We start from the raw sequence: 11,992 nt of genomic DNA, 5'->3' as shown, positions 1-11,992 counted from the left end.
CCAATGGCGTGAGAGGTCGGTTTCATTTCCCTGTTTCAAACTCTGCTGTTATGGCTGCGGTTTCCCAAAGTGCAGATGCACTTCTAGCGAATGGAACACTTGAAAAATTATTTTGTATTCCAAATTTAAAATCTTTAAGTATTCGTCTTTAAGTATTCGTCCAGTATTAACAGGTAAGTAAGTAACCAAAATTATATATTTAAAAAGATCAAATTAATCAGCTCCTAAAAAAAGTTTCTTTATACAAATTTTGTTATGTGTAGGAAGTTATGCAATTAATAACTAACGAGATCAACCCCCGTAAAATACTGATTTTTTCAGGGTCCACTGTTTTGTCATCTGAACATTTATGACGCTGGGACAGGAGCAAACCAAAACATAATAAAATTGAGACAATTAATATTGTTCACTGTCAAAACATGGCACTTAACTTGGCACAGATTGCAATGCGGTTGCTCGTTGCGTGGTCAATTTAAAAAAGGATTGCCTTTCCGATTGCAGAGCGACTTCTAATTGACATGACTTGGGTGCTGGTTGCTGTGGAGGCAAATGTCTTCATTAGTTTAATTGCAAACATTATTATTGCTCACCAAAAGTTGCACTTGAATGCGCGGAGCAGCCAGGAAGTTCAGTTCACTCAGCTTGACTCATTTGGCAAACGTTTCCCAGCCAAGCGAGATAATGAGGCAAAGGGCCAAAGCAAAAGGAAAAGGCATGAAAACAAAGTGAATTTATCCTTGTTTTTCGCGCTTATTTTCTGCTTTCTCGCCGCTGCATAAAATGGCTAAATTATACTGATAGAAGGAAATCTCTGGCATCTGCCAAAATGCCAAGCAGTTGGCTAAGTGGGTAAACTTCCGCGGAGTGTTGCAATTCTTTAAACGTTTTTGCTTTTTATTTTGTTCATAGACTTGCCCCATCTTAATTAAAACACAAAAGAGAATGGAGAGCAAGGTACAACTTAAATGGTACGCAAGTGAGCAGAAAAGAGTTTAAATAAAACAAAGAGTAAATAATCGTGGTGATAGAAGAAATATTTGTATACAAATTAGTTTAAGCTCCCTATAATATATATGTACGTACATGTGAACTTTAAGCAATTATCGAAAAGTTACAGAGTGTGAAAAGTACTTATAATAAAAACGGCAAACCGAAGTTTAAATGCCTACGCAACCATACCGAAAATAGATGACAGCGTGCACTGCGCGATGATACATATGATTGCTATAAGATATACTCGACTCAAAAAATGGATTCAAATGATTTAAAATTATAGTATTATGTAAAAAAAACCCGATCGTTTATATGACAGAAAGTTTTATGTTGATAGCTTATAAAGTCCTCCTTTAAAAGCAACAAATTTATGAATATATATTCTTTAAAGGGTCTGATATGTCTCCTTCAATACGTTACAAATCTCTGTCTATAATTAAAATATCCTCTGCAAGGTTATAATAACCTATAAAAAGCCCAAACAGTCAAATCAAGGTTCGATTTTTCAGAAAAACTCTTGGAAATAATAGTCAAATGATAGAATGTCATATCTTGTTGAATTCGTTACAAAATTTGCAATCGATTTGCATCCCAACCAAAAAAATTTTATTTTTGACCAATTTTCGTAAAAAAGTATAATGTAACCCCTTATAAAAAATGCGAAAATCGGTCAAAAATTAATTTTTCCAAATCAACTGATAGTTGATCTGCTTAGTCATTCTTTTGGCTGTGCGTCGTACTTTGGCGAAGTTATAACAAAAAGCTCTTCTAAATTTCAATTTTTTTTTTATAACGAGGTATTACATTCCCACATCAGACCAATATTTTTCAGGGTCTTCCTGAAAAATATTGGTCTGATGTGGGAATGTAATACCTCGTTGAAACGGTATAGAAACAGACCAAGGCAAACTCTTTATTCAACATTTTCCTTGGGTCACAAAATTTAACAATGTCCGCAAATCATCTTACCCCATTCTCAATTTCCACCCTCCTGCTCATCGCACCAAAGATTGCGGAAATTGTCTTTTTTTTAAGCTTTTAGCTTACCATTGCGCAAGTAATATTAAAGTTTCATCAAGGATCCAATTTTAATGCCGAAACGATATTGCCCAACATTGTCTAGTGCTCGCCAACGAAGAAGCTTAAAGTTTTGGCGTAAAAATAATTACTTTTCATTAACACGGACGGCCAGTTTGAGGCTCATTCCTCGCACCTGTTCCTTTCCCTAACCAAAAACTGACAAAGCCAAATAAACTTGACCGACCAAAGGAAAAACATGGACAACGTGGCAAGGAGGAAAAATTAGAAAATACATTTTTCAGCATTAAAAAGTGTTCGACGTGCGGAGATTGCGGTAATTTCGCTTAACAGTTGGTTGCCGACGCCAACAGTAGGTACACATGCTGTGGTGCCAGTCAAATGCACCTGCTCGCCAGGGGTTGCGGTGGGTGGTGTTGGGTGGTGCTGGGTGGTGCTGGGTGGCAGTGGGTGGGTTTTGGTGGGGCTGGGCGGACCTGGGACTCTCGGGAGGTAACCAACCATGTGGGCGGCGTTAAATGTCGAAAGTGCAGGCCAGCTGTCGAGGTGGGCGTGGTTCGCTACCCGGGGCTAAAGGTTGGAGGTGGACGGTGGGTGGTGGTAGGTGAGGGGTTGGAGTTTGGGGGCATGGCAGCAGCTGGCACTTGACATGAGCAACGGCAACGAAACAACTCGAGGGCTTTCAACTACTCTCGCACATTTCGCTTCCGCTTAGAAATGGCGAAAACACATCCCGGCACCCATTTTCGCCCCCGCTCAACCACACAGCATACCCACTGTTTGAAAAATAAAGTGTAACTAAAAAAGCTGAAATGAGATACTGGCAAACAAAAAATAATACAGAGGCCAGAGGGCAGACAGCGCCGCTGGATGGCAAATTTATAACTTAATATCAGATTGTGTCGAGTGGGTTGGCATTCGCAGTGCTGCCGCCACCGCAAAATGCTATTTCTAGAGTGCGTATTTAATTATGACGATTTAACTAAACTCAATTGCTTACCATTCTGGTTTTATTCTACTTGTTGCAATGGCTTAATTACAATTATTGAACCGATTTGTTCGAGCGTGAATGAATTTTGAACATTTATTTTATATTAAAATATTATTCATATTTTATGAATTAGTTATAGTTTAAGTGATTCAAAATATAGCATAGTCGAGATAAGTATACTTAACTAGCATAACATTTCTTTAATTCCAATATAATAAGTCAAATAAACATAATTATTTATTTTTTTCAAATCCAAGATGATGCAGGAAAATTTGAATCCCATTGTAAGCCATAAAAGGCACTAAGCCCACACAATATGGCGTAATTCGCTTAAGCGCTTTCGGCGCAAACATTAACAGCAAAAAACTTCGAGAAAAAAACCGCCAAAATGGGGAAGCACAATGCTTGTAGTTCGTTCAGGACCTCAAAGCGTCACTGGGTCTGCACTTCACCCAGCACTTATGGAGGAAGTATAGCTCCAGGTATCCAACAACTGGCTCCTTTCCCACGCATTGTGTGTCTTCGAAGGACGTCAAAAGACTTGAACACAAGTTACGAAAGCGTTAAATTACAACATTTTGACAAATCATCGGGCAAACAAAGCAACAAAAGCCGTGCCGTCAATAGGGCATTAGAGCCAGCTAAAAGGAAAAACCATTGGCTGCATCTATCATAAATATTTTAAGCCGCAAACTCTGACGATGGCTTTGTGCCTTTGTGCTTTAGACCAAGTGTGTGGGAATGCGTGGCTAATTGCATTACCAGCCAGCTATGTGGCCTCAAATGCCAAGACACGGCCTGATAATCCTTCGTGGCTGCGCCGAGCTCATGGCATTTGCGCCAATTATAGAGTTTTGCAGCAATTAAATTTTAATGAGCAGTGCAATATGCTGTCGGCTGGACGTCGTTTAAATAGCTAGTCAAGCGAAAAGGCCAGACTTTAATACAAATGAATAGCTTGGCAGCTTACACAAGAATAACACATATATTTTTACAACCCTTCTATTGTATTTATCAGAAAATTTATTTGTATAAATAACAATTAATATGAACTCCCAATTAGCAGTTCCACTGTGCTTTCGTTGTAGCATATAATCGTTGACTGCCTCCAAGGGCTTTTAAAATTCATTGATCAAATTAAGGCCTAAACTGTCCCACTTTCGACCCTATCGAATGTAATTTGGCTCTACTTGAATGCATGCATTTGGCTAAAACAAAGCGATGGGTCGCAGCCGTAGGGTTCGCCATCGCATGACCAGGTCATATTTGTCCAATTATATGGCCCTTGTCGCATAAACCGCGAAATGTTAAGTACTTCCGATTTGCATTTAAGATAAAATTGCAATAGGGCCTTATGAGCTAATAAACATGAACAACAAGCAAAATTAACAACAGGACCGCTAAAAATTATTGGGGTAAAAACATTCAATGAAAACAAATCAATTTATTTATTAGCTTATTACCTTAAACCTCTCCTCTTATATATTTGCATGCTAGTAATTGCAGTGTAGATCTTGATAACATTTGGTTTTACTTCCAACAAGTTAAATAAAATAGTTTTTAGAATATAAAAACTTAAAACCGCTCCTGTGCCTTTAAATTGTCATTACTGCCATTGACTTTGACCCAGCAGAATATGGTGACAGTAACCTGGTGATAAATGCTAGGCAAGCTCCACAGTTTACCAGGTCCACATGCAAAGGGCGCAGCGTCCTTCAACTTGACAGTAACCCACTGACACTCGCCCAACAAATATGGATAGTCGTGCGGCGGAACTTATCCTCAGAGAACCGGACATTTTTGCATCCGTTCAGCTGGAAAATGGCTTGAGTAAATCCCAAAACATCCAATTGATTAACAACTCATTCGTTCTGGAAATGTTCTTCAGAATAACGCAGCTTTATCACTTCAAGAACTTTATTTTCTACATATCCGAGAGATTGGATCTGAAGAACAAGGACTCCCAGGAGTTCTTCCACGACTTCTGGACCTATTTTCCACTGGCGCCCAACTTGATAATAACCCGGGAGCATCATGCGGCTATACCGATGATGCAGTTCATCAGCACGCCATCGCTAGTGATGATCTTCACCACGGGTAAAGACGATCCCATCATGGAGCTGGCTGCTCAAAGTCTGCATGGAATTCGTTGGCTCAAGACGATATTTATTCTCTTTCCAAGCTTCGAGTATCGTGAATTCGACTCGAGTCGGGAGTCATGTGCCCACTTCACGGCCGAAATCAAGGACATCTTCGACTGGGTGTGGAGCAAGCAGTTTATCAACACTTTGTTGGTCACGATTAAGGACAACGTCTTCGTGCTGGATCCCTATCCAACACCCTCGGTTGTTAACAATACGGGTGTATGGAGGGCCGAGGATTTCTTCCAAAACTATGCGAAAAACATGAAGGGCTATGTGGTGAGGACGCCCATTTTGTACGATCTTCCTCGGGTCTTCAAATCGGACCGAGCCACCAACACGTTCGAGAAGAACTTCGTGCACGGAACTAGCGGAAATTTATTTCTGGGATTCCTTGAGTTCGTCAATGCCACGCTGTTGGACACCAGCGCAAATATAACTATGGACTATTTGAACATGACGGACATGCTGGATTTGGTGTCTAAGGGAGTGTACGAGACGCTAATCCACTCCTTCACCGAAATAACCACCAAGTACGTGGTCAGCTATAGCTATCCCATCGGCATAAACGACTGTTGCATCATGGTGCCCTATCGAAATCAGTCGCCTGCGGATCAGTACATGCGGGAGGCCCTCCAGGAAAATGTGTGGATACTGATTATCCTATTTACACTCTACATAGCTCTGGCCATCTGGTTGTGTTCGCCTCTGAGACCTCGTGACTTTAGCGCCGCATTCCTGCAGTCCATCTGCACTTTAACCTACAGTGCGCCCACCTTCATCCTTCGCACGCCCACGCTGCGTATGCGTTATCTGTACGTTGTGCTGGCGATCATGGGAATAGTCACCTCGAACATGTACATTTCCCGGATGACCAGCTATTTCACTACTGCCCCACCGTCGCGACAAGTGAACACAGTGCAGGATGTGGTTGAGGCCAATCTGAAGATCAAAATGCTAGCAGTCGAGCACGAAAGGATGGCCAAATCTGCATTGCAATATCCAGCCAACTTTATGCGCCAGGTGGATTTGGTGGACAAGCGCATGTTGGACCTGCATCGAGAGCCATTCAACACCTCCTTTGGCTACACGGTGAGCAGCGACCGTTGGCGATTTATGAACATGCAGCAACTGCATCTCCGGAAGCCCATCTTTCGGTTAACGGACATCTGCGAGGGTCCCTTCTACCACGTCTTTCCCATGCACCTCGACTCCCACCTGCGCTCCCCGATGACCGAGTACATCATGATTGCCCAGCAGGCGGGCCTGATGAACCACTGGAAGAGGGAGGCCTTTTGGGAAGCCGTGCACCTGCACCGTATCCAAGTGCATCTGATCGACGAGGAGCCGATGGCCCTTAGCCTGAGTTTCTTCTCTAGCCTTTTTCGAACGTGGACCTTTGGTCTAGTGCTTTCCGGCATCGCTTTTGCGGCGGAGATGAAGTGGTACGAGTATGTTACTATTAGGCGTCGTCCAGTTATAGGACTTACACGCAAGCCCAGATCGTTTCTCAGGCGATTCATGAAGTTGTGATACGCTGAAAACAAGTAAAATAAAATAGATGCAGTCCTAGGTACAGACATATTTAAGAAGAAAACAATATATACAAAAATCTGTAACGAGTTTCATAACAATTGTATTTTAACAGTTTTTTAAAGCCTTGACTTTGATTGATTTTAAATTTTTGCCAGAGATTACAAGAGTTTTATAAAACACCTCCGATAGTATATAACATGTAAGCTGTATTTCACAAATTATTTAGAAACGATCTTAATAATAAAAGTTTAATTAAGATCATTGGTAATAAAACAGAGTTCTCGCAGTTCCCCTAGAAATAATTTCCAAAGCAAATACAATCCCTGCCAAGACACTCATGACCAACAGTAAAATAAAAGCAATGGCCAAGTGCTGCAGTCCGGCGGATGTGTACTCCCGATTCTCAGGCAATCGCTGAACCAGACCGGCATGCAGAGCAGAAGCAAAGCTACTGCGGGCATAGAAGCTGAGCAGACCGGAGGAGTGGATGCGGAACGTGAAGTACTCGATGTCCCGCCACAAGGTCGAATCCATCTGCAAAGGAAAGGCCAGGTGATAGGAACCAAAGCAGATCCCACTTAGTTTAAATAGCCGCTGCTTCAAGTGTTGCTGCTGTTCGTCGAGGAACTGCCAGTGGTCCTCGGTGACGAAATAGGCGAAGGAGCTGTTGAATTTAGTCTGGTGCTCCGAGAAAACGGCTGCATCCACGGGTCGCAGAAGTTGAAGGAAGTCTTCGGGTAACTCCTTGTTCAGACTTAGCAGGAATTCCATCTCGTAGTCAATGATCATGACGGGCAACTTAGCACTCACTATGTCATCCATGGAGTTGATCTGGGCGTGGAACAGATTCACGGTCAGAATGCTGCCCAAATTGGAGGTGTAGTAGGCGGAAAGGAAAAACCCATGGAAGAACACTGTGGCAAGAAGGAGAAACCGAAGAAGGCAGGGCTGTTGCAACTGTCCCTCGGTAGCTACGTTAATGATATAACAAAAGGAGTCTAGAAGGGCGCCTTGGTAGCCTGGCCATCTTTCGAACATCCTTAGCCACATCAACTCCAGAAGAACCAGGGCCAGAAGAGCTCCCACCACACAGAACCACACGTTCCAGGCGAAAGGCTGAAGTGGGTAGAAATACGTGGACACACTGTTGTAGAGGGGAACCATTAGACACCACTGAACCACCAGCAGCGGATACGTCTTCTCCAGTTCATCATTGGGCATGAATAAGGCGTAGGCATGGGCACAGAACTCCATCTTCCGTTCACGCACCAACTGCAGGGCCTCCTTCATATTAATCACCTGCCCACCGAGGGCATCTGGTGGCATTAGGAGCTCCGAAAAACTGCCATTAATAAATTTCACAAATGTATCGATTATCCGAAAGGTACTTCCATGGTAACGTCCTTGCGATCGGAACAGATGTGGAAGGTCCTGGCGTAAGGGGGTGCTAAATCCGAATCCCTCCACATCCGACCTTGCACTTAAAACCTTTTTCATAGCATTTCCAAAGAACCTTAAAAAGTCTGTGCGGTTCTCGATAGTCATTGAGGGAAATTTGGATACACCGAAGAGCTGGTTGAAGCCCTCCATTGTCTCAAAGTAAACCATAGAGTTGACGAACTGCTGCTTGTAGGCAAAGACCAGTAGTTCGTGAATCGGCTGCATGTCACCAACTTTGTACACATACATTATCATCGAAAAGTAGAAGTGGCGTCCAAGTAGTACCTTATTGAAAACCGTCAATATTGGGTCATCTGCGCCAGTGGTGAACACAAAGCTCATGTGGTTCCTTCGAGCCGATGAGTGAATCATTCGCATTTCCGTATTGTTATTCACTACCGTCTGTGTAGCGGTCTTGCCAAAAGCCTCGTCTATCCGCCGGATGAACTCGTCCACCTGGTCCAAACGTTGATGCGGACTTATAAACCATACGATTTCCTGGAACGCGTTCATTCGAGCAAACGGGGTCAGCAGATTGAGCACGTATTGCATGTTCCAGCTTTTACATGGATGACAAGAAACCACTAACAAAAGGCTAATCACAATTTGTGGCCGCATGTCCTCATCCAAGAAGCTCTACGAATTAATTGAAAAGCCCTGCGATTTGCTAGGCAGGTTAATTCATTTGGAAACATTCTTTTGGCTCTGTTTAATTTGTCCCGAGGGAAAACTTAAACATCAGCTCCCTAAGCAGCCATTAAAACATTTCATTAACAAATGCCCATGTTGCACATTCAGTTGGGGAAGCGATGTTTTCCACTGCTTGCTGCAACCTGAAATCCCTGTCATATTCAAAGTAATTAAATTCACATTTAAGCTTTATATCATTGAGCCCCATGACCGCTATTTTGTGACTCATAAATAAGAGTATTAACCCATTATCTTTACTAATTAGCAAGCTACATAAGTTATCAATAACCTTTAGCTAAGGGTTTTACTTTGAAGCGATATTTTCAAGTTAATATTGTGTTCATACCACTTTTGGTACCTCTTTAGGTAAGATATAAAATAAATATTAATCAATAGCATTCAAAGCGTTCGTATTGAAGGCGTCTTTCCCTCTGGCGATGGATAAAGAGCTCCAAGCAATAGACAACCGAGCTGATGGGTATGCCCAGGACCAAGACAATCCAGGCCGTGTTGAAGAACTCTAGGTTCAGCGACTCCACGGGATACGTGTCCAGGAACACCTTTGCGTAGCCAGCTCGCTTTGCATATCTAAAGGCGATCTCCTCCCAGTGGTTCCACAATCCCGCCTGCCAAACGTTCAGGATGAAGTGGTCCAGAGTTGCCCCGAAACTAGCGTCGGAACCCAAAGGCAAAGCATTGAACAAGCCGCCAAAACACACTTTGGAAAGGTGGAAGTACGGCTGAATTAGCACCTTTTGCTGCCTGTTAAAGAACAACCAAGCGTCCTGGGTGACCACATAGGCATAGGAACGCGAAGGACTCGCCAGCAGGGCCTGATAGTCCTGTCAGCTGCGCGCATCGAACTGCGGATCCAGCGAGGTGGTGTTCACCACCGGCACCCAGCGCAGCTCCTCCAGCAGCGAGTCATGGATGACAATTCGGAGCTTCGAATGGATCAGATCCGACCAGGTGTCAATGGGTCGTAGGAACACGGGCTTCATGTCGAAGGCCGTCATGTGGCTGAGGTGGTAGTTGGTCAGGATGAAACCCAGGATGAAGAGCAGCGTGTAGAAGACTATTACGCGCAGCGAGGCATGCTTAAGCTTCACGGTCATGTTCATATTCGGACTAAACATCAGGATGGCCATGGCGTGGAGAACATTCCGAGTGAATGAACGGGTGGCATTCCCCGGCTCTCGCCAGTGCACATACCTCAGCAGAAGGGCCACGTAGAAGGTGCCGAAGAACAGGCATGTCCAGATGTATCTGCCCAGCGGCCACACCATGTACATCCACTTGGGCAACTCCGGGGCCAGTGGCACCATCACGCAGTTCGTCATCAGCTCCAGCGGGTAACTGTGCCGCATGACGCTGGATAGATCACCGACACTGTCGGGACGAATCGTGACTCCATGAAGCGAGAGGTTGTACAACCCTGCCGCAATGCTCTGCTCCATCACCGATTTCTTGGGCAGACTCTCGACAGGATCAAGGAGCAGCTTGTAGTGCTGAGCCTTGGCAAAGTGCTTCACTATCTCCATGTAGGGTCCGCAGAAGATGGGCCCCAAATGGTTCGATTCGTTGAAGATGAAGGCGTGCGGAATGTCAAAACTGTACGGCGATCGGATCACTCCAGTTGCCAGGTCCGTGTCGACCAGCATTTTATGGCCGACTAGTCAGATTGGCGTGCACCTGGCCACGTTTATATAGTGGACACTCCATCGATGCTACACGCAAAAAAAGCGACCCTGGCAGACTGGCTGGCACCCACGATGCATAGTATACGAAATCCGGTTTATTTGACGTCAAAGTTCAAAGATCTGTCGTTTAATGACACGTTTTTGTGTGCTGCCGATTATCGTTCAGATTATAACTCCATATAGCCAACACATCGATGCGAAGGACACCATAGAAAGTTATATGCCACTTAACAAAAATATTTTTGCGGACGGCACTTTGTTACGAAGCCCGAAACGCCAACAACCCAACCTTTGCGTAGTTATTGGAGCGCAAGTACTTTCACAGTTCACAAAAAGCGTCCAGTTTTTTTCCATATTCAAAAAACAGACCACGAAATTCAGAATAAAAAATTCCTGTGAGAACATCACGGGTGTGGGATTTGTATTTGAATTGGCAGTTTTCATGTAAATACTTTTTAAATTTTTTTCGGGTTTCGAGGCTACAAAACGACGACGATTTCTCCACCCCATTCAAGCTACCAATTGTATGTGTTTGCAAGTGGGCCAGAATAAAAACAGAGCTGCCATTGAAATAATATTGCACTTAAGGGTAATTACAAAATCGTTAAACGCAAAATTAAATGAAACTGGATTGTACAAGTTCACATTGGAGAGTTTTGGTTGCTAGCAATCGAAACCTGTTCAAGGGGTCGTAGAAACGCGAGTTCAGCAAATGTCGAGGATATATTTCGCTCGCGAAAAAGCTCACTTTTATATTTTTTAATTGAAGCGCAAGGAACCATCGAAGTATTAATCCTACTATAGGTAAATGAATACATCAGTTCGGAAAAACTGTATGAATGGCAAAATGGATGATTGGTTTGGCATTTATTTGTAAAAGTATCTTGTGTAAACTATACGCATATGAACACAAAAAAGTGGCAATACTAAGACCATTTAATAGCGTGTTTTCGTTCTTTTAGTTCAAGTTACATTTACATCTTCAATCTTTATCTCTTTAAATAAATTGATTACTGCTATTATTGTCTCTATCAACGTTATCTTTTCAGATTAGAACTTTTAAGAATTGTAACTTGATGAACCTGTAATAAATTGTTTTAAAAAACTTATATTCTAATCTGGATATTTGGGAACATACGTTTTCTTAAATTAAAAATGCATTTTTGATTTATCTTGGGAGCACAATATTTTGTGATTATCACTTTAACTGGACAGCTGGGTAAATGAAGAAATTTGTGGGCTTTTAAATACAACTATATTTAGTTATGCTTGAATGAGTATATAAATATGTAAATATAGTGTAAAAATACTCCTATTTTTCATAAAATATGTAAAGGCAATTAAAATAAATCCATTTCTTCAGTGACGGAACATTCTAAATTTATTCATAGTTTATTTTTGAAACTTTTTACTTTCGCAACCACCCCGAATTTCGACCCGTATTCCGACCCTGAGAACAGCAA

The 11,992-nt window shown here is 42.7% G+C and overlaps 3 protein-coding genes across 3 annotated transcripts; 1 reads left to right on the top strand and 2 right to left on the bottom strand.

Moving 5' to 3' along the window:
• The first annotated feature begins 4,776 nt into the window (after nucleotides 1-4,776).
• On the top strand, nucleotides 4,777-6,696 carry LOC108050782. Its single transcript, XM_017132641.1, has one exon. The coding sequence runs from the start codon at nucleotides 4,777-4,779 to the stop codon at nucleotides 6,694-6,696; it is 1,920 nt and encodes a 639-aa protein (XP_016988130.1).
• Nucleotides 6,697-6,957: 261 nt separating this feature from the next.
• LOC108050735 lies at nucleotides 6,958-8,691 on the bottom strand. The gene has a single exon (XM_017132542.1). The coding sequence runs from the start codon at nucleotides 8,689-8,691 to the stop codon at nucleotides 6,958-6,960; it is 1,734 nt and encodes a 577-aa protein (XP_016988031.1).
• Nucleotides 8,692-9,218: 527 nt separating this feature from the next.
• LOC108050774 lies at nucleotides 9,219-10,490 on the bottom strand. The gene is made up of 2 exons (XM_017132632.1): nucleotides 9,723-10,490; nucleotides 9,219-9,671 (listed from the first exon to the last, which is right to left on the bottom strand). Exons 1-2 carry the CDS (start codon nucleotides 10,488-10,490, stop codon nucleotides 9,219-9,221), a joined length of 1,221 nt encoding a protein of 406 aa, XP_016988121.1.
• Between the last annotated feature and the right edge of the window lie 1,502 nt (nucleotides 10,491-11,992).

The sequence above is a fragment of the Drosophila rhopaloa genome, unplaced genomic scaffold (assembly GCF_018152115.1).
Source record: "Drosophila rhopaloa isolate 14029-0021.01 unplaced genomic scaffold, ASM1815211v1 contig_115, whole genome shotgun sequence".
In the NCBI taxonomy this organism is placed as follows: Eukaryota; Metazoa; Arthropoda; class Insecta; order Diptera; family Drosophilidae; genus Drosophila; species Drosophila rhopaloa.
Note: the sequence above shows the minus strand (reverse complement) of the source record. Positions and strands in the feature narration are given on the sequence as shown.

Excerpts from the sequence above, each read along its gene's own strand:
- LOC108050782 (XM_017132641.1), top strand. The coding sequence starts at position 4,777 with ATGGATAGTCGTGCGGCGGAACTTATCCTCAGAGAACCGGACATTTTT.
- LOC108050735 (XM_017132542.1), bottom strand. The coding sequence starts at position 8,691 with ATGCAATACGTGCTCAATCTGCTGACCCCGTTTGCTCGAATGAACGCG.
- LOC108050774 (XM_017132632.1), bottom strand. The coding sequence starts at position 10,490 with ATGCTGGTCGACACGGACCTGGCAACTGGAGTGATCCGATCGCCGTAC. Across the intron at positions 9,672-9,722 it reads AGGAGCTGCGCTGGGTGCCG|GACTATCAGGCCCTGCTGGC; the intron begins GTGGTGAACACC and ends CGCAGCTGACAG.